The following is a 19,414-nucleotide window of genomic DNA, read 5'->3' as shown; positions in this document are numbered from 1 at the left end:
TTATGTTTGCAAGAACTGTATTTAGTTCATGAGCTGTATACGTTTTTTCGTTAATGCTTTACATTTCAAGTGAGTAATTATCTTCATGTGACATAGACCGACGTCTTCCTCATTACGTTAAATAAACAGAAACACTTTTGTTTAGACTTATATCCGGTCTTGATCATACAAGTTCTGTTTCTTTGAGAAATTTGTGCAGTAAAAATATCTTTGCGTCGCGGTTAGCAATTCTTCAAACTCTTCAAGATATATTAGAAGTTGATTTGGATAAGGTGGAATTGAACCAGCTTTACTCCGAAAAAGTAGTGTTCAATACCATTGAATCTTAAAACTATAAATCTAGTAAGTCAGATGACTCCATCCATTCCACCGAATCTGAAACAGATGAGAATGAAAGTGAGTAAAATTCCTCTGAACAGGCAATATTCAAAGAAGACAAAGTTGAGATGAAGTTCAATGTAGAATTTGCTGTTGAAGTCAATGGAAATACTTAGCACGTAAATCCTGCCCCAAGTAATTGGTAAACAATAATACATCAACGTCATCTTCCCATTTATATCACGGTTGGAGTCGAGGAAGGAGAAACACTTATATGCAAATAATACCTGAAGTTGAAGAAAAATATACTCTACCTGGCTTGACTGTTCATGAGATAATGGAAATGGGTGTACTCCTAGAAGACTGGCACAACAAAATATATTGCGAGAATCCTCTAGTTTAGATATGCTTAATCAGATGACAAGAAAGTAGTGTGAAAACAGTCGTCGTGGCTTATGCAGTTATTACATAAAATCTTTGATCTCGCATTCGTAAACTCCAGGGTGCTCTACCAAATGGTAACTGGTAAAAATTGTTCTTCGCCTGACTTTTATCTTGCAAGTTGTTAGAAGATCTTAGGCAAGACTACGTTGAGAAAAGGAAAGAAACTGATAAAACATTGGTGGATGAAAGCGAGAAGGCTCATCAGTTGCAAGCGGTACAAGTACCAACTGTGTTTTTCAAGATAATAAAACTACACACTCATACTCACAGTGCAAAAAGCTTGTTGTGGGAAGTATACTAGAAATGTCAAATAAAGTAAGATTTGCAAGAATTGGATTCGATTGATGAGAGAAGGCAACGCAATACTTGGGCGATCTGTCAAGGAGGAGTGCCTCCCGGGAGAATTTTCTATAGGAAAATTGGCAGGTTTAGACAAGTAAAGAAAATAGAAAACCCAAAAATTCCACATGGCGTACAGGCCGTAGAATGAGGCACAAACCCGCGACCAACTACTAGCGTTTAGTGGTTTTATCTACTCGGGCTCTAGTAAGCCCGATCTATTCAATACAAGGATTGTGTGCATAAATAATCCTCAAAAAACTTATTTCTCTCTTATGTTTACTTATTGTTAGTTACCGATAGCTTGAGTTTCAGAAGTCATATGGCAACAGCTATTTTATTCACAATCCCTAATGTTTAAATAAAATTTAAATTCTTGTTAAAGTAAAATGAAAATAAAACAACGTACTTCGATCAGATTGGAGTTCCCTGTCAAAACGAAATCTGGAAATACCTTTACGGTTGAATTTCAATACATTTGATATTGCCAATATGATGAATCAAGGAATATCCTATGACTAAGAAAAGTGATCGGGACGGATAATTCGGATTTGATCCCGGTTCCCCAGAGCGCTTGGTTATTTGGCCGTCTGATTTGGTTGGTTAGTTGACCTAAAATTTTCCAGATTGTATATTTTGTAAATACATGTCCATGAAATTAGCCTCTGCATTTTTGTACTGGTAAAAAACTTGTACCATACAATCTTACTCGTTATTCTGGGATTGTTATCTAATATTACATTTTTGTAGGCATACCAAATATCTTACAAAATATAGTAAATTTAAAATGCGGGAGTCTACTTCACGCATACGCAGTACATTACAGTACTTCTATGCTACTAATATACATTGCTTGTACTAGTAGCATTGAAAAGAGCTCAAGTTAAATACAATAATTATCGGAATTAATATGAACCGATGGTACCTCAAATAAACGAAAACTCGAATAATACAGACCGCCGCTGCAATTTTGTATTAAAAATTACGAATATAAAAGATTTATATGGTAGCACATTTAAGTCTCTTTTTAGAACTTGGTGAATTTAATAATGTATAGGGACAACTTTTACATCATTTATTATACAGCTGATTCAGTACATACAATGGTTTTAAGAATAAAAATGTGTATTATTGTAGTCACGTTTTTAATATAAGTGATTTATTCATTGAAGTTAAATGATAAAACGTAAAGGTTACAGTCGAGCCCCATTTATTTCTCAATTATACTGTACATTTTTCACAATTATACGTTAAATATTTTCTAAAATATGTTAAATAATTTCTCCATTACAAAAATACTTTGATTATACGTTTTTAATCTAAACTATTTTGTACTTATATGTCATATTTTTCGGTAACCTACAGCACTTTTTCTCATTTATGTGCTATTCACTTTGAAATGAAAAAATTAAGCGATTATTTAAAAAAAAAGAAAAAAAAGAAAGAAAAGGCGTATCTCTTCAGATTAGTCCACAATGACAGCGAATCGCCAACAAATCAAAAAGTAAAGCTAGTAAGTAATACGTAATGTGATGTCGTTTCCGACAAATTTTCCCGTTTAGCAAATCGTTCCTGGTGCCTCCTTCCAAGTGTGCGGATCTTGGGACTTTGGTCCAAATTGCGATTTTTGTTGTAGAACTAAATAAAATAGTTTGAACTAAAATGGATAGTTACTATAGTCCGCGTAGCGAAAGAGTAGACCTGTCAGCCTGAGCTGAAAAGATGTCAGATGAAAGGGATGGAAGGAGATTGTTGAAGTTCACGCACGGATCACAGTAAAAAACTTTGTAAAAAAAAGTAAAACAATAAAATTATTTATGACAAAAAATAATATAAAAACGTTTTTAAAATGTAAAAAGAAAACAGCTAAAATAGATACGATTCATGTATCAACTCCCACGTCTCCTTCCATCCCTTTCATCTAATATAGACCCAACTTCAGCTAAACTGTCTACTCTTTCGTTGCGCGGACTATAATACATGGGCCAATTCTTTTTATCAAATACTATACATTAAAGTTCAAAATTACTACAGATTCACATTTTAGAATATTTCACAATTAAAATTATCTTAAAAAAATTTAAAATATTAGACAAAATGTATATTATTAATTTATGTATATATATAGCGCTTGTCTCTCTTAATCCGTAAGTTCTACCGACAGATACCCAATCTGTGACCCAGTGCTATTTATGATTCATGATACCAAAAGTAATGTAGTAGTAGGGGAGCTATACTCTTTGATAAGCTCTATATTTTTTCGTATATAGAGTATTTAGAGTATTCGTATATAGAGTATTCGTATATAGAGTATTCGTATATAGAGTATTCGTATATAGTATATTTCGTATATTTCGTTCAATATATTTTTATATTAGTATTTTTAATAATGCGTCAGTCACTTTTTGGGACATGTAGCAAGCGGTTACCTTGTTGTTACTAATATAGAGATAATTACATATAAGGGTCAGCGTGACCCATCTGTAGCAGTTACGTAAGTAAAATAATTTTTCAAAAATCATGTGTTTAAATATATATGACTACTATATTTATATATATTGCGTTATTCGTCCGTGTTGCAATAACGCAATTGTTACAAAATTCGTATGACATAATATTTTGAAAAGTTTTAGGTAAAATAGCTTCTTCAAGCAAACAAGCGATTATTTATTGTAAATGTCAAGCTGCAAATTTTCGTCACAATGTTCTTAATTTTTGTGGTGTTTTGCCCCTGTACATCATATTTTTCCTGTTAGCAACAGAGTTGTGTCGGTCATCTAACTCGATTCAGGGGAAAATTTTTGAATTGAAATAACATGACTTCAGGTGCAATAGGAAGAAGTTCGTGTATAGTTAATCTGGGCCTCCTGCCCCTAAGCTTTCCATATCTGGTCTTAATTTTTATCTAACTCCGTTCTCGAGATTAAGGAAGGACAGACGTCAGTGGAATTTATAGGTCTACAACTTTTTTCAAATTGCAACCCAATTATCGATGCAGAACTTCAATTTTGGAAAGAAATCTGGAGTAAACAATCACATTAAGTACCAGATCTTTAAGTAAAAATAATTAATTCTGATTTTTTTAAAGAATTGGATATGGCGCTGTACAACACTATATGAAGAGAATAATAAAAAGTAAAAGGTGCCTCGGAAACTACTTACTCTGGCAGCAGATATTCTTGGAATTCCTATTGAAGACACGTCTAAACCAATGCAACTTCAAGACGTGAAAAAAGGGGATTTGCATGTTGTCCCTCAAAAAAAACCACAAAACAAATGCGTCTGGTTCAGTATGCAATTTGCCTAATTGTGTGCAATGTGCCATAAAAGTATGCTTTAATTAATTATAATAGTCTCTTTTATTATGATAATTAGTATTACTACATGATAATAAAAACTGTTGTTAATTTTTAAAAAATCATAAATATTTCTTCGTTTATATCAACATTTTAAATATGGTCACAGTGACCCATCGGTAGGAGATACGCGAAAATTATTTGCTGGTAACAGTTACGCGCAAGATCTATTATAAAAATGAAAAATCTCTAATTTTCTATCATACATTCACTTTCAAAACGTAAGTTAATTTGGTAACCTTTCTTTTCAAATTGTTTCTATAATAATTAATCAGTCCATATCAATGCTTTTCTTGTCAGACATTTTTATTTCATAAATTTTCATAGCTCTATTGATTAATTAAGTTATATAAAAACTGTTTTTAAAAAGTTTTAATTGTGATTTGTAGACGAGAGAAAATTTAAAATTTGTAAAAGCTAAGCATTTGAGAAAATAAATTAAAACACAATTTGTTAATGCAAAATTAATAATGTATGAATAGTGTTCAATATATTTTTATATTAGTTTATTTAACTAATTATTTCCTAAAAGTGAATTCAAAATTTTGAAAATCAAAACTTCATGTTTGTAACAGCTATGAAAATAAGAAATCTAGCAACGAGTTGCTTATCTTCCCCAGCAACACTAAAAACTGCGTGTATGTCGCCATATGTTATATTTTTTTAAAATTTTAAATTTTTAACTATTATAAAATGTCAAAAGCTTAATTTTGAGAGTATAGATGGGTTTTTTAAAAAAGAAAAAGTAAATGCTAATAACGAGTAAAATCGTCATTAAGTCCGGCCTTACTCAAGATATGACACGATTACCCCCTTTATCTCCCACCCCCTCGACCTTTAATCACCAAAATTTAATAGCATCAATTCCCCTAATAAACAAACTCCCTGCAAAATTTCAGAAATTTCGACAAAAAGCAGAGGAGTTATTAAAGAAGGTAAACAAAATCGTGCCCCCCACACACACATCCATACATGAAGGAAAAACCCCCGAATGTTTTTGAATTTCTCGACGTTAGAAGGTCTCGAGTCCAAAGATGTCAAAATTTTGAGGGGGTCATTTTTTGACCGATTACCATACTTTTCCTGTTATATATAACAGCCGGAATAGTAGTAGTAATAAATATCAAATTTATACATATTAAAATTTTTTTCACTGACAAATAATAAAAAAGAAAAATATAAAATCAGATTTATAATCCAAATCTTAATTTCTTAATATCATGCAATCTTTTCACTTTCCAGCACAAATGATTAGACAAACGTTTTTGAGCTGCTTTATAGATCAACTTCAGGTCTATCCATAAATTATTTTTTGTTCTATTTCTGGAACATTAATAATTAAAAATAATTTTCAATATTCTAATTTTATAAAAAAAATTTAAAAATAATTTAAATTAAATTTTAAACGTTTGTATTAATAAAGATAAAACATTTCATTGCAAATGTCTCAAGATCTCAGACAGGCAGAAACATGTACTGACAAAAATCCTAAGGATACAAAAAAAAAATATGCACTAATACATGTTTTAATGTAAATTATTAATTTTAATTTATATTTATTAACAATATATTAAAAAAATTACATATGAAAACTTCCTAGTTTTAGAACTACAAGTTATTTCCATTCAACAATAGTTTTATCATTCCAAATAAACTGTCCTCTTGGTTTCTCCACATTTTTTGGAAGTAATGCTGCATATACTGGAGCTTCAGCACCTAAATTTATAATAAACTTATGTTAGTTTCAAATAATAATTCATTTATATAATGAGAAAAAATTATTGTGACATCTTCACAATTCCAGGCCGCAATTTTTAATCATATTTTTAACTTATTTCATTTAAAATATATCCTCTCAATCTCAAATTAGTAGTGTCTTGCTCCTGTACATCATACTTTTCTTCTTTATATATTAATTTGTTAAATCATATATACTTAGCTTTTATTAATAATAATAATTCATAAATTATGCTAAATATATACTATATGTACTATGTTTATTTTATATAATTATAAAAATTTATCACTTTTTTAATAAAAATGCATTTGAATAATTCCTTATTGTAAAATTCCAGAAAAAAGATCTATATACAATAGATAAGCTATAGTTTTAAAATGAAACGGTCTTTAAAATAAAATCATATGCAAATAACTCAAAATTCACACCTTTAGGTCAATTTTAAAATATTAAAAAATTTGTCAAAGTAAAAACTAAAATAATGTGATCATTGTCAATCTTGTTTGAAAGAGAACAAAAACCACACATTTAAATATTTTAATAATTCAAAAATATTTTATCATTGTCAAATGCATGTAGGCCCATTATCTATTTTTAGTTTAGAATTAATGGTTATACCTAGCGTCTTATCATTTTTGATAATTCCTAGATATAATCATTACTTCATAATTTTCATTGATAAAAATTTAGGAATTTAAATGTACTATATTAATTATGTAATTAAGAACTGTAAGTCAATCTTAAAATCAATTAACACAAAAGATTCATTACGTATTTTTCAATAATTCAAAAAAATTTTAGTACACATTTTGATATTTAACTCTTAAAATTCAACATAACATAACTTTATATTATAAGTCATTAATTTCTTTTCTTTCTTTCTGTTTTTAATGATAATAGTTGACAGGTAATTGGGATTAATGATACATTAAAGTATTTAACTTGTTTTAAGCTCAAATCCATCTTTTGTAATCTTTGTAAGGTTTTATATATAATTTCATGGATTTAAAATTCATGAAGATAAATTACTACTAATAAATTTTATTATTGATTCTATAAATATAATAAATCTGAATGAATTATTTTAAATTAATGAAAATGGAACTCTGTTTTACTAAATCTATATTCAAAAGATTAAGGGTTGAAATTTTAAGAAGTTTCCCGTAGTTCTCAAAAACATCAATATACAGTATTTAATTTTTAATTTAAAAATATATATATATATATATATATATATATATTTTAAATTAAAAATTATATATATATATATATATATATATATATATATACAAGAAATATTATTTTAACAGATTAGTTAAAAATTTAATTTAAAAATATTTTATCATGTTTATAACCAATAGTAAAAATTATGATTTTACTAAGATATAAAAATGTTTTATAAGATGATTTCTTTATCTCTTAATAAACATGGACATATCAATTTCCTGTCCAATAGAAATAAAGAAATAATAATAATGTTGCATGACAGAGCCAAGCAGGACAAAACATCCAAGAAAAATTAATATCTAAAGAAACATGGGTGTGACTCATATTTTATATAACAGGACAAAAAAAATTCCCTTCTTGAAAGAAATTTAACTAATAGAAAATATTTAAAAAATTTATCATTTAATAGTACAAAAGTAAAGATAAAATTTTAAAAATATTTTATACCTTGATCAGGAGTTAATGGACCTTTATGGCTTGACATATCTGTATCAACATATCCTGGATGAACCTGCAATACAAAGAATTAAATTTTAGTTCTTTAAAACCAATATTAATCAATTGATAAGAAAAATATATAAAGTTAATTTATTTTAATTATATACATATATAAGTTAATTTATTTCATATTTACTTTATACAGGTATACCTTGCCTTACGTTGGTAATTGGTTCCAGGAGAGGCAACGTAAGACAAAAAACAACGTAAGTCAAATTTACTTGTCACTAGGCTAAACCAGAAATTACCATTCCATTTCTGTATTTTATTTATAAATGCATTTTAATAATATATGGTTAATAAGAATCTATTTTAAGCTTACAAACAAATAAATTTTAGTTTTTAATATAAGTACAGAAAAAAGTAATCTAAATTTACGAATACATGTACTGTACATACAGTACATATTTGTATATGTACATGTTTACAATTTGGTGATGTTTACAGTACATCGCAGACTCTTTATTTGTGAATGTGGTTTCTCTAAGACATTATGAAATATGACTTTTTAAGGTTAAATAACAAATATAGTTATTAAAATTATTTTGTGATAGTAGAAAATAAACTAATTTATGTTAAATTTACCAATATTGAGTGGCGCTGACAATGATGCCAAATGGTAGACATTGGAACTACCATGGAAACCGCCAATAATCAGCACTTAAAGACCGCTAAATAAGACAACAACACAGATGTTTTCATGTTTTGTTCTCTAGGATTTGTGATGATTATATTAACATTTACTGTAAATGTACATATTTTAATATGATTTTATGTGCTTTTAACGCTTTTATAGTGATATTACTTCAATATTTGTGGCAGACAGATATAAAGTCAAATAAAATTACTTTAACTTAATTTTTATTTTTCCATATACTTTTTTGTCAAACGACATATAATCAAGAATAATGTAACTCAAGGTATACCTGTAGTCTTATTATAATATAATAAAACTTTCATAAAAAAACTATTTTATAATTTCTTCCTTATTGTCATCAAATCATACATCTAAATTTATACATTTACATTACTGATTTAAAAAAAATTTGAAAATCTTTAATTATATATTCTATATATTAGTTAGTAATTTATATATAATAAGATTTTTAAAGTTTAATATTAAATACATGAAAATAAAAATAAGTTGGCTGAATGAGAAACACCAAAAGAGTCATCCTGCCATTCTGGGAAATCTGAAATCAAATACAAGTGGAAAACCTCAGGAATAAGTTGGGCCCTATCCATTAACTGTCCCATTATGGAGCTGGAAAAATGCATAATGAGACTTTGGCTCTTTGTGTGACCACAGAACAAAAAAATTAATATAAATAATTATTGCTCAAGATCTCGATATGATCAAACTAGGAATATACAGTAATAAATTATAAATTTTAAATATTTAATACCTTTCCATCATAGATAAATTTTTAAAAATTATAAAGGCAAGTACATGTATATTAGTTTTTAATCTTTCTACATTGAAATTCTTTAAAGTTTTTCTGATGTCTAACAGAACAAATACTTTTTTGTATCATTTCAAAGATATAGTCGCATTAAATTAAATGTAACTAACTTATAATCAAACTTTAAACATTACTCCTAATATCTATTTGCATAAAAAAAGATTATATTATTGTTTTTCATGCAAAATTTTTGTGCATTGAATTTATTCTTGAAGTTAAAATATTCACATACTAATTTAAATATAACATTAAAATATAATTTTATTTTAAAAATATATTAAAAAGATCATTAAGTATTTTTATTATTATTTTTTAATTGTTATTTTCTTAAAATTTTTTTATCTATTAAAAGCCTTAGAGGGATAATTATATTTTAATGTACAAAGTCTGCCCTTTATAAAGAAATTTGAAGAGGACTATGTAAACATGGGACCCACATTTACATAGTTCTATGCAAGCTTCCTTGAAACAATAAGAGGGCTACTTTCAGGGTCAGATTGGCTATCTGACAATTATGGCATATGATAGAGAGGTTGGTGCCTTCTAGGGTCAGTTAACATGGATTTGGAGTTATACAAGGAATACATATTTTAGAAACCCATCATGCATGGCTTAATGGCCAAATCGTTAATGTCAATCTACTGCTCTAGGTGACAGGTGATGTAGGATTATGTCTTCATGAATAAAAAAAAAATTCTAGGAATTTCTTAGGGTGGTCTATTCCAGATATGTCAGGTGCTGTCCTCACCACCCAGCTGTCCATTGTGGGCCTGGCCATATCCACAATGGACCTGATAAAAAGGCCTTAGTGCTCACAAGGCAGAACCAGTCAAAAAAACCTGTTGTAATTATTTATATATTGTATTTGATTATATTATATTCAAATTAACCTAATTACATGTTTTCCCATCACACAGTATTACCTTTTCTTTCAATTGAATAAAGATTTTTTTTATTTTACGAAGTCAGTTTTTAATACAATGCCATGGTCAAATTTTATTTCTAGTCCACCCCTGCCCTGGTTTGTTAAGTATAACTCAAATTTTTTAAACTTTCAGGATTAAAATTTTTAAAATTATGACATTTATTGACATGCTTAATCCTAAGTGCTACATATTTATATTATTTAATAATCATCTAAAGTAAAATTTTTTATAGAGTAAAAGAGCAATTTTTACAATTGAGCAATTTTTTTTAATTGCAAAATAAAGAGAATAGCAAAAGAGAATAATTGCAAAATATTTTAAACAAACGTGTCACTGGGAGCTTAGTTTTATTAATACATCCATTATATAATACAACTAAATGAATTTAAATTATTTCCAAACTAAATTAATCATATAACAAAATGTATTAGTATATTCAAAATTGGAATATATTTGCGATTGCAAATCTACATTAAAACAAAGTAATTAAAGGGGTAAGGAGTATTCATATCAATAATAAAACTTGTCTTATAATTTGTTAGTACAATACAGAATTAAAACAAAATATTAAGGAACAGTAATAGAAAAAAATATCATTGTTTATTAGAAAAATATCATTGTTTATCAATCATTGTTTATTAGAAAAACATTTTACATAACCATACAAGATGTTTTTATAATTTTATAATCAAAAGTATTTTTACTCTGTCAAGCTTGTTCACTGTAAAATATGCTATATCATCTTTCAAACTTTTAAGAAAATATGTATTTAAAATTTACTTACGGGATTAATTACTAGATCAGGACGAGCATCTTTGTCAAATTGTCTTTGATATATGAACGATAAAGCAGATAATCCAACTTTAGACACACTATATGCAGAATTTCCCCAACCATTTTCTTGATGAACACCATTCTTTGCATCCCTAAATAAATGATATTGATTCTTACAATTAACATTAAAACATAACATAGTTCTACATTGTATATTAAAGCATAACTCTTATATAGTGATGTGTTTAGAACAATATATTATATATTAAATGCAATTATTCTAAATGCTATAATTACAATGAAACTAAATTTATTAAATAACATACTCAACAAATTTTTTCATTAACGAGCATAGTTCTTCTATCGTTAAATTTGGATTAGAGAATTTCTTCTGAAGTTCTTCACTACCAACTCTAGATAACATTCCAGCTGAACTGGATACATTCACAACCCTAAAAATTAAATCTCTATTAGAATATTTTCAAATCTTTTTCTACTAAAATTTTAAAAAGAAATGATAACAGAATATATCAGATCAGTCTAAGTTTGTGCACACCTTTGTATTACCAATATTGGAAGCAGAATTTTGATTAGTTTCACAAAGTTCAATCAAGTTCTATATGTAGTGTAGTGTCTTTAACTAGTGATTGTTGAATTGTTTTCCAATTTCTTTTTAACACCTCTAATAAAACATTATAATATTCACAACAAATACAAAAGATGTGCACATTATTTTTGGTTTTTTAAGTATAAAAAAGTGCCAGAAGTACAAACAAAAAAATTACTGTAACAAAAGTTAATTAAAACTAATAAAAATATAAAACTTATATACTGAAAAATTTGTTTATAAAAATATTTAGGATTTGTTATTGATACTGACAATTACTAAACATTTAGTATAGCCATTTTTTTAGTGTTTTGTAATTTTTTGTTCACATTACATCAAATACAGCTTATAAGTATAAATCTCCCTTATAAGTTTTCAATAATAATAGATGAAAAATTAGTGAAAAATGTTTATCATTATGAAAAATAAATTTAAATATGTTTCAAATTTTCAACAGAGCTTTAAAATAATTCTATAAACAATAGAAAGTTGACAGGACAAATTTTAACCTTTAATATTAATTTTTACTTTTTCCATATCTATCATAATTTTGATATAATCCAACTACATTTTTTATATTAATAAATCATTTAAACTAAGAACATTTTTACAAGTATTCAAAAACAAATGTTTTCAGAATTATTAAATTATAATCATAAACAGAAGAACTAAAATTCTGTTAAATGTTAATTTACTGAAGCAACTCTTAAAATATCATTTCTCATATCATTATCAGATTGGCATCAATTATCACCTTTATTAAGAATTGCTAAAGCATGGCTGTAACCAATTAACCAACCAATGCTAAAATCTTTCTGCAAGTCTTATTTAAAACTATCTTACTTTAAATAAATAAAATACAAACCTGGCATGTGGTCTCAAAAGTGGAAACAATTCTTTACATACATTTAAAGTATCAAAAAAATTTACTCCCACTGTATTCTCTGCTTGTTCAGCAAAAGGAGCTGTAGATGCTACCTAAATAAATAAAAAACTTTATTACATATATAATTATAATTTTGAATTTATTATTACAATGTTAATTCATGTAAAATATATAATAATACAGTAAGACCCTGCTTAATGCAGGGATGTGTTCCTAGGTGACAAAGCACTAAACGAGGTCATTTTAACAGAGTAAATAGGGAAAGGGAAATAAGTGACCAAAAATAAACAAATTTTATTTTAATTTTAAGTTATTTTTATGTTAATTTGCATAATAATATATGTTAAATAACACACAAACATATGCACACAGAAGTGTAAAGTTCGTTATTTGTAATGAAGATTTGACTCTTCTGAAATTCTTGTTTTTTGCGATAAAGTTGTGTAGTTTCATTTATCGCTTTCTTTTTCTTTCTTTAAGTAAATGTCAGTAGCAAGAGATTGCATCCAAAATGCCTTGTTTTGCTTTTGTGCACCTTTCAAAATCTGGATCATTTGCTACAATTTGATTGACAATTTCGGTTATCATTACCAAACTTTTACTAAGGAAATCTGTAGAGAAATTCTTTGGGTTCTTCATTTTAAAGATTCTCTATTTTCCAGTTCTATATGAATTCCTTGTTCTGCAAGTTCTTGAAGGTCGTTGTTGTCGTTGGTAAGGCTCTCACAAGACACCTGCTTACTGCAGGTGTTTTGTGACAGCCTTACCAACATATCCTGTTCATCTACACTGCTATATCGAATATGTTAACAATTTGATCAACCTAACGATACAGCAATAGGTTCTTCTCTTTGAGTATTCTTGGACACCTCTAGCCATAACTTCTTCCACACTCCCTCCATTCATGCATTTATCAGTTAATTTTTGCCAAGTGAAGTCAATATTGCCTATGGCATCCATGATGTTATATTTTTTCCAAAATTGCACCAAACAGATTTAAGGGAAGTACAGCACTACAACAAATTGCCACCTTTTTCTGATTGGTTCATGTTCGTAAATAATCGTATTATATACGAATCAATGAAATGCCGCAATAATTTGAATCAGTGTAAATTTTGAGCAATTCTTTTATGCTTTGAGAAGACCGTGTTATATCGAATCAGCATTAAGCAGGGTCTTACTGTATTTGTAATACAAAAACAGTTTTTTGATTGTGTTAGATATCTACTCTAACAGCTGTAAATGATATTTTGTTTTAAATGCTTTAAAGAAAATCCAGTAACAAGTTGCTCAACTTTCCCAGCAACATTTGGTAATGATTCTGTTATATTTTATTAGAAACCATTTTATATTTTTAACTATTATAATTAATAATGGCTAAAAGCTTAATTTTGAAAGTAGGGATGGGTTCTAAAAATTTTAAATGACAACAACAAGTAAAATCATCATAAAGTCTGATCCTACTGGAGATACAAATGACCTCCTTTATCTCCCCATCCTCTCAACCTTTAATCATCAAAATTTAATAGCATCAATCCCCCTAACAAACATTTAGGAGTAAATGGATCAACTATTTGGGAAAACATTTATCAGTAGTTTATTTACCATTCAGTTAAATGTTTGAGACAACACACAAGTTTATATTGATGAAACATTTCTTTGTAATAAGACCCATAAAAATTGTGTGTGGATAGTTTATTCTGGGTCACTGTTAATGTTATGCCATGCTTCACACAAGCAAAGACACTTTCAGTTTTAATCTAACAATGTTTACTGTAAATTATTGGAAAAAAAAAATACAAGGAGACTTAGCTCTGCTTAACATACACCTCTTGTCTTTTTAACTTTGGCATCAATTGATGACAGCACCCCCTCGAGTTCTCTCTGGGTTTTGCTTACTAATACTTTAAATACTCCCAACACTGCCTTAAGCCAAAAATCAGAGAGAATGCAACAATCCTTTCTAAAACCACTCCCAACCTGCTCTTGATCCACTCAAAGCTTTGTCTAGGCAGAGCTTTGGTTAGGATGTCTGTCAACCGAACATTGCTTTGACAATATCTGATCTCAAATTCTCCTTCATGGAATTTTTCCCGAACAAAGAAGTATCTAGTGTTCAGATGCTTTGTCCTCCTTGAGAATTCTGGATTTTTAGCTAGGTATATGATGCTTTGGTTATCCATATGTAATATAGGTTTTATTGCACTCAAGTCTCAGCTTGACAATTAGGCACTTGAACCAGAGTTCTTTTGTTGATTCACTTGCAGCTATCAGTTCTGCTTCGGTTGAGGACAGTGAAAGGGTAGCTTGCTTTTGACTGCCCCAACCCACTGTTTCCCAATACTTTTAACTACATATCCAGTAGTGGATTTTCAGTCATCTAGATCTCCCGCATAATCAGAATCACTAAATACTTCAAGAAATTCACTTCTGTCACCCATCAACGCTAATCCATAGTTGTCAGTTCTCTTTACATGGCAAAAAACACGTTTAACAGCAGTTCAATGTACTAGATGGGGATGCTCACAAAACTGACTTAATTTATTCACTGAGAAGAATAGATCATGCCTGGTTTGTGTTGCAAGATAAAGTAGTGCACCAATTGCTTCTCTGTAATACCCTGTTTGCACCGAGCATTTCAATCTAGATTGTGACCAAGGTCGGCGACTATGCCTTGGTGTGACCTCCCTCAACCGTTTCAATCTCAACTGAAACGAGGTTCAATTGCAATTGACTCAAGAGAGTTCTTGAAACTAGATCCAGTCATAAGAGAGATCCCACAATCCCACGTGCGCAAGAAAATACAAGATGGTGGTGGAACATGTGTCAGGCTATCGACAGAGAAATAAAAAAGATACTGTATTTGGAGAGATGATGACATCTGTCTATTATTAGATAAATGGCAAGAAAAAGTACTGTATTTATTTCTAACCAAAACTTCCAATTTGTTTGTCGGTGTTCGTGACTTACCGCATAGTTATGTCAGTTTTATCATCGCGTGTAATAGCCGGTTTGTTCTCAAGCAGACTGTCTGTGCAAACAGCACGACGTTCGACTAGCAACAGTCACAATCCAGATTGTAGGTAAATCGAGATCGTGGATTGTGTGCAAACATAGTATAAGGGTACATGCACTTGTTCTCCTTCCTTTTTGTATATTTATTTCCCTTCCATGGGTGTATTTATTGACTTCCAGTGACCCATACTGAATTTGTGTAGGATCCTTTTAATATAGTTAGTTTGTTTAAATATAATTTTGTCAGTTTTGATGTGTATTTCAATTCCTAGAAAATGCTTGAGTGTTCCTTCTATTATTTCAAATTCTGACTTCAATTCCTCTAGAAGATTCTGTACTTCCTCTGCATCTTTACCTGCAATTAATCCATCATCCACATACAGTACTAATGCAGTCAGACCTTTTTCTGGTCTTTTGACATACAAAGAAGAGTCTGTCTTAACCTATATACTTTTTTAATTAGAAAGGTCTGTATTCATTCATTCCAACATTGAAGTGCTTGTTTTAGATCATATAAACTCTTGTTTAGTTTGCAAACTCTCCCAGTTCCATCATCAAAGTCTTCTGGTTGACTCATAAATCTCTTTCTTCAGATCTCCATGCAAGAAGGCTGTTTTCACATCAAACTGCTTTAACAAGAGGCCCTGATTTATTGCGATTGACAGTACAGTTCTAATTGTCTCAAATCTTGCCACTGACGAGAAGGTTTCTTTATAGTCTACCCCGTGATTCTGTGTATATTCCTTGGCCACTAGTCAAGCTTTATATCTCTCAGTTGAACCATCTGATTTTCTTTTAACTTTAAAAATCCATTTACTATCAATAGTTTTCCTGTCTTTTGGTAAAGTCACTAATTCCCTTTATTCTTTATTAGAACACAGAATTCTTCTTTCATTGCTGCTAACCAATATTTTCATTTAATTGTACTGCTTCAAACACAGTGAGTGGTTCTGAAATCTCAGCTATGTTTGCACTTGGCAGCTCATGAAATTGAAATGGTTTTTCACTCTAAAGTTTCTGTATTTAGCTTTGTAGTTTTCCTTGTCATTTGTTGCATTTTCTTTTTCTGGTTGCATTTGCACTTCAGTTTCTTCACTAGTATAACAAGGGTGATTATTTCATTTTTATCCACATCTATTTTCAGTTGTTGCTGTTAGTTCCTTATCAAAGACAACATCTCTGAAGATTCCAACCTTTCCTCCAACCAAAACTCTATCCTTTTATACCCTACAAAGATTCCTTCCTTGCTCTTTGGGTCTAATTTTTGTCTTTTAGCTTCAGGAACATATATGAAACTTCTGAAGCCAAATACATGCAAATGATCAATGCAGATTCTCTTTGCTGTTAATACTTCAGTTGGAGTTCTGTCTGTGACATTGCTTTTTCCTGTCAAATTGATGACATGAACTGCTGTATGTATTGCTTCAGCCCACAAATTTTTGTCAAGTCCACTTGCATACAGCATGGATCCTGCTAGTTCTATTATCTCTTTCTATTTTTCCAATTTGTTCAGGAGAATACCCTACTGTTGTCTGATGGCAGATGCCCTTACACTCTAAGTAATTGGACAATTTTTGATTCGCAAACTCATGTCCTCTATCAGTAAAAATAGCTTTCACTGTTTTTCCTGTTTGATTCCCTATATATGCTATAAAGTTCTTTACTTGGTCAGGTACTTCTTTTGCCTATAGTGTTTTTACAGCTTGAAAATTTGAGAAATCATCTCTGAACAGAATGTAGTATTTGGAGCTACCTATAGAACTAATTTCTATTGATCCTCCAATATCCACATGAATTAATTGTCCTATTTCTTGAGTGATAGCTTCACTTTTACTAAAAGGCAACCTATGAGCTTTTCCTACAGTCTTTAACTTTTAAACCTTTAGTCACAATTTGTCTGTTTCTTTTTAGAAGACATTTTTCATTATCAGACTCATAAGTGAGACCTTTCTCAACTAATGTTGTGATAAAGTAAATTTCTTCCATATTTGGGTACATGAACTCTTTCTCATATTTTTCTTTCTCTGTTGTACTAACATTTTAGTACATCAATTACATAAAAACTATAAAATCTAGCAATGTTTATATATTTGATTTATTAAGGTATTAGTTACATCTACTGTAATACTTACTTTATATGCAATAGCAGCATTATTTACAAGAACATCCAAACCATCATATTTCTGTTTTAAGAAGTCACGAAATTGACAAATACTCTCTAAGCTGCTAATATTTAGTAGATGAAATTTTGGTTGTAATCCCAATTTTTCAAGTTCAGCTATAGCATTTTTTCCTCTCTGATCATCACGAGCTTTAAAAAAAAATCGAAAAAATATGAAAATAAAATTCAAATTATTATTATTATTGGTTATCTTAAAAATATCATATATATATATATCACCTGTTAAATAGACATGTCCATCATATTTTTGACAGAGTGCTTTAACAATAGCAAAACCAATACCTTTGTTTCCCCCAGTTACCTGAAATTATTAAGCAGATTAACACTTCTTAAATTAATATAGATATAGTAGATTAATATTATATTTTTATGGTTAAATTATTATTATGATTAATATTTAAAATAAACTTAAAAAATTTAAAAAGCATAAAAATTTTTACTTAATTTCTAGATTAATAGATTTATAGAATTATTTATGTAAATACATAAAATTTATCTGTTTTCTTTTGACAATTCACTTTATTCAAATAATAATATTGTATTCAAATACTTAAAATTATTTAATATACAAAATTTATACATCATCATTCTCAACACAAAGTCAAAGTGAAATGAGCAATTATTTATTGTGACATCATCACAATGTCAGGCTGCAATTTCTAATTATACTTTTAATTTATTTAAAATATATTCTCTCCACTTCAAATTAGTTGTGGCTTACCCCTGTACATCATACTTTTCCATTAACAAGAGTTGTGCTGGTCATCTATCTAACACCTTTAGGGGAAAATTTTTGAATTGAAATAACATGACTTCTGGTGTTAAACTGAATGTTCATATATAGTTAATCAGGACCTCCTGCCCTAAGGTTTCCATATCTGGCCTCATCTTTCATCTATTTTAGTGTTCTATTTTATGTTAACTGAAGATGATCGTTAAAAAACAGTTGAAAACGTTTTTATGTTGCTAAAATAATTTATTTGCTGGATTGTTAAATTGTGTTTTATTCATCTTTCATCTATCTAACTCCATTCTTGAGATAAGAAAAGAAAGGCAAATGGGCAGATGACAGTGAAAATTCATGTCTATAATTTTTCAAATTGCAGTCCAACAATGTTTTTCATTAATAGATAATGCTGAAATATATTGCATCTTTACAATTTCACATTTCACCATCATCATCTTTTCAATGAGCTTCAGGATGAGCTTCAGCAACTACTTAAAAGTGTTCATAAAGCAAACATGTACCATAGCTAACTTTTTAATGTGTTTAATAACTTGACAAATTGTTAAAATTATAACATAAAATTAGAGGATAGAAAACACTAATAAAAATTGTTTTAAACAAAAACTGGGTGGCAAAGCTAAACAACTCTTAAATTTAACCCCATACGTTGGACAGCTGAATGGATAAGTGGTTAATATATAGACTCGGAAAACTTACTACAGCTACTTTAGTTGCCATTTTAATGTTATTCAATTCAGAATACGATTCTTTTAAGTATGTGACAAATGTGGTTCTTCCGTTCGAGTCAATTAACAATCCACTCAGTTGTGATATCGACACCGAACAGCTGCACAGTACACTTCCAACAGCACTCTAACCTCGTAACCAACAGTTACACATGTTTCCGAACCAAC

General features: G+C 29.1%; 1 protein-coding gene and 1 long non-coding RNA gene across 2 annotated transcripts in view; one reads left to right on the top strand and one right to left on the bottom strand.

The window, feature by feature from the left end:
* The window catches only part of LOC136987714 (uncharacterized), a 45,497-nt gene extending 37,411 nt beyond the window's left edge, over window positions 1-8,086 (top strand). Inside the window, exon 3 of the long non-coding RNA XR_010882653.1 lies at window positions 8,066-8,086. This is a non-coding gene — a long non-coding RNA (uncharacterized lncRNA). The remainder of the gene's footprint in view (window positions 1-8,065) is intronic.
* LOC136987691 (carbonyl reductase [NADPH] 1-like) lies at window positions 5,982-19,414 on the bottom strand. The gene is made up of 8 exons (XM_067285450.1): window positions 19,218-19,414; window positions 17,993-18,074; window positions 17,724-17,902; window positions 12,556-12,668; window positions 11,410-11,535; window positions 11,094-11,235; window positions 7,870-7,933; window positions 5,982-6,173 (listed from the first exon to the last, which is right to left on the bottom strand). Exons 1-8 carry the CDS (start codon window positions 19,236-19,238, stop codon window positions 6,073-6,075), a joined length of 828 nt encoding a protein of 275 aa, XP_067141551.1. The 5' UTR covers window positions 19,239-19,414; the 3' UTR covers window positions 5,982-6,072.

Source organism: Centruroides vittatus, unplaced genomic scaffold (genome assembly GCF_030686945.1).
Source record: "Centruroides vittatus isolate TY-2023 unplaced genomic scaffold, ASM3068694v2 contig_1229, whole genome shotgun sequence".
Classification (NCBI taxonomy): domain Eukaryota; kingdom Metazoa; phylum Arthropoda; class Arachnida; order Scorpiones; family Buthidae; genus Centruroides; species Centruroides vittatus.
Note: the sequence above shows the minus strand (reverse complement) of the source record. Positions and strands in the feature narration are given on the sequence as shown.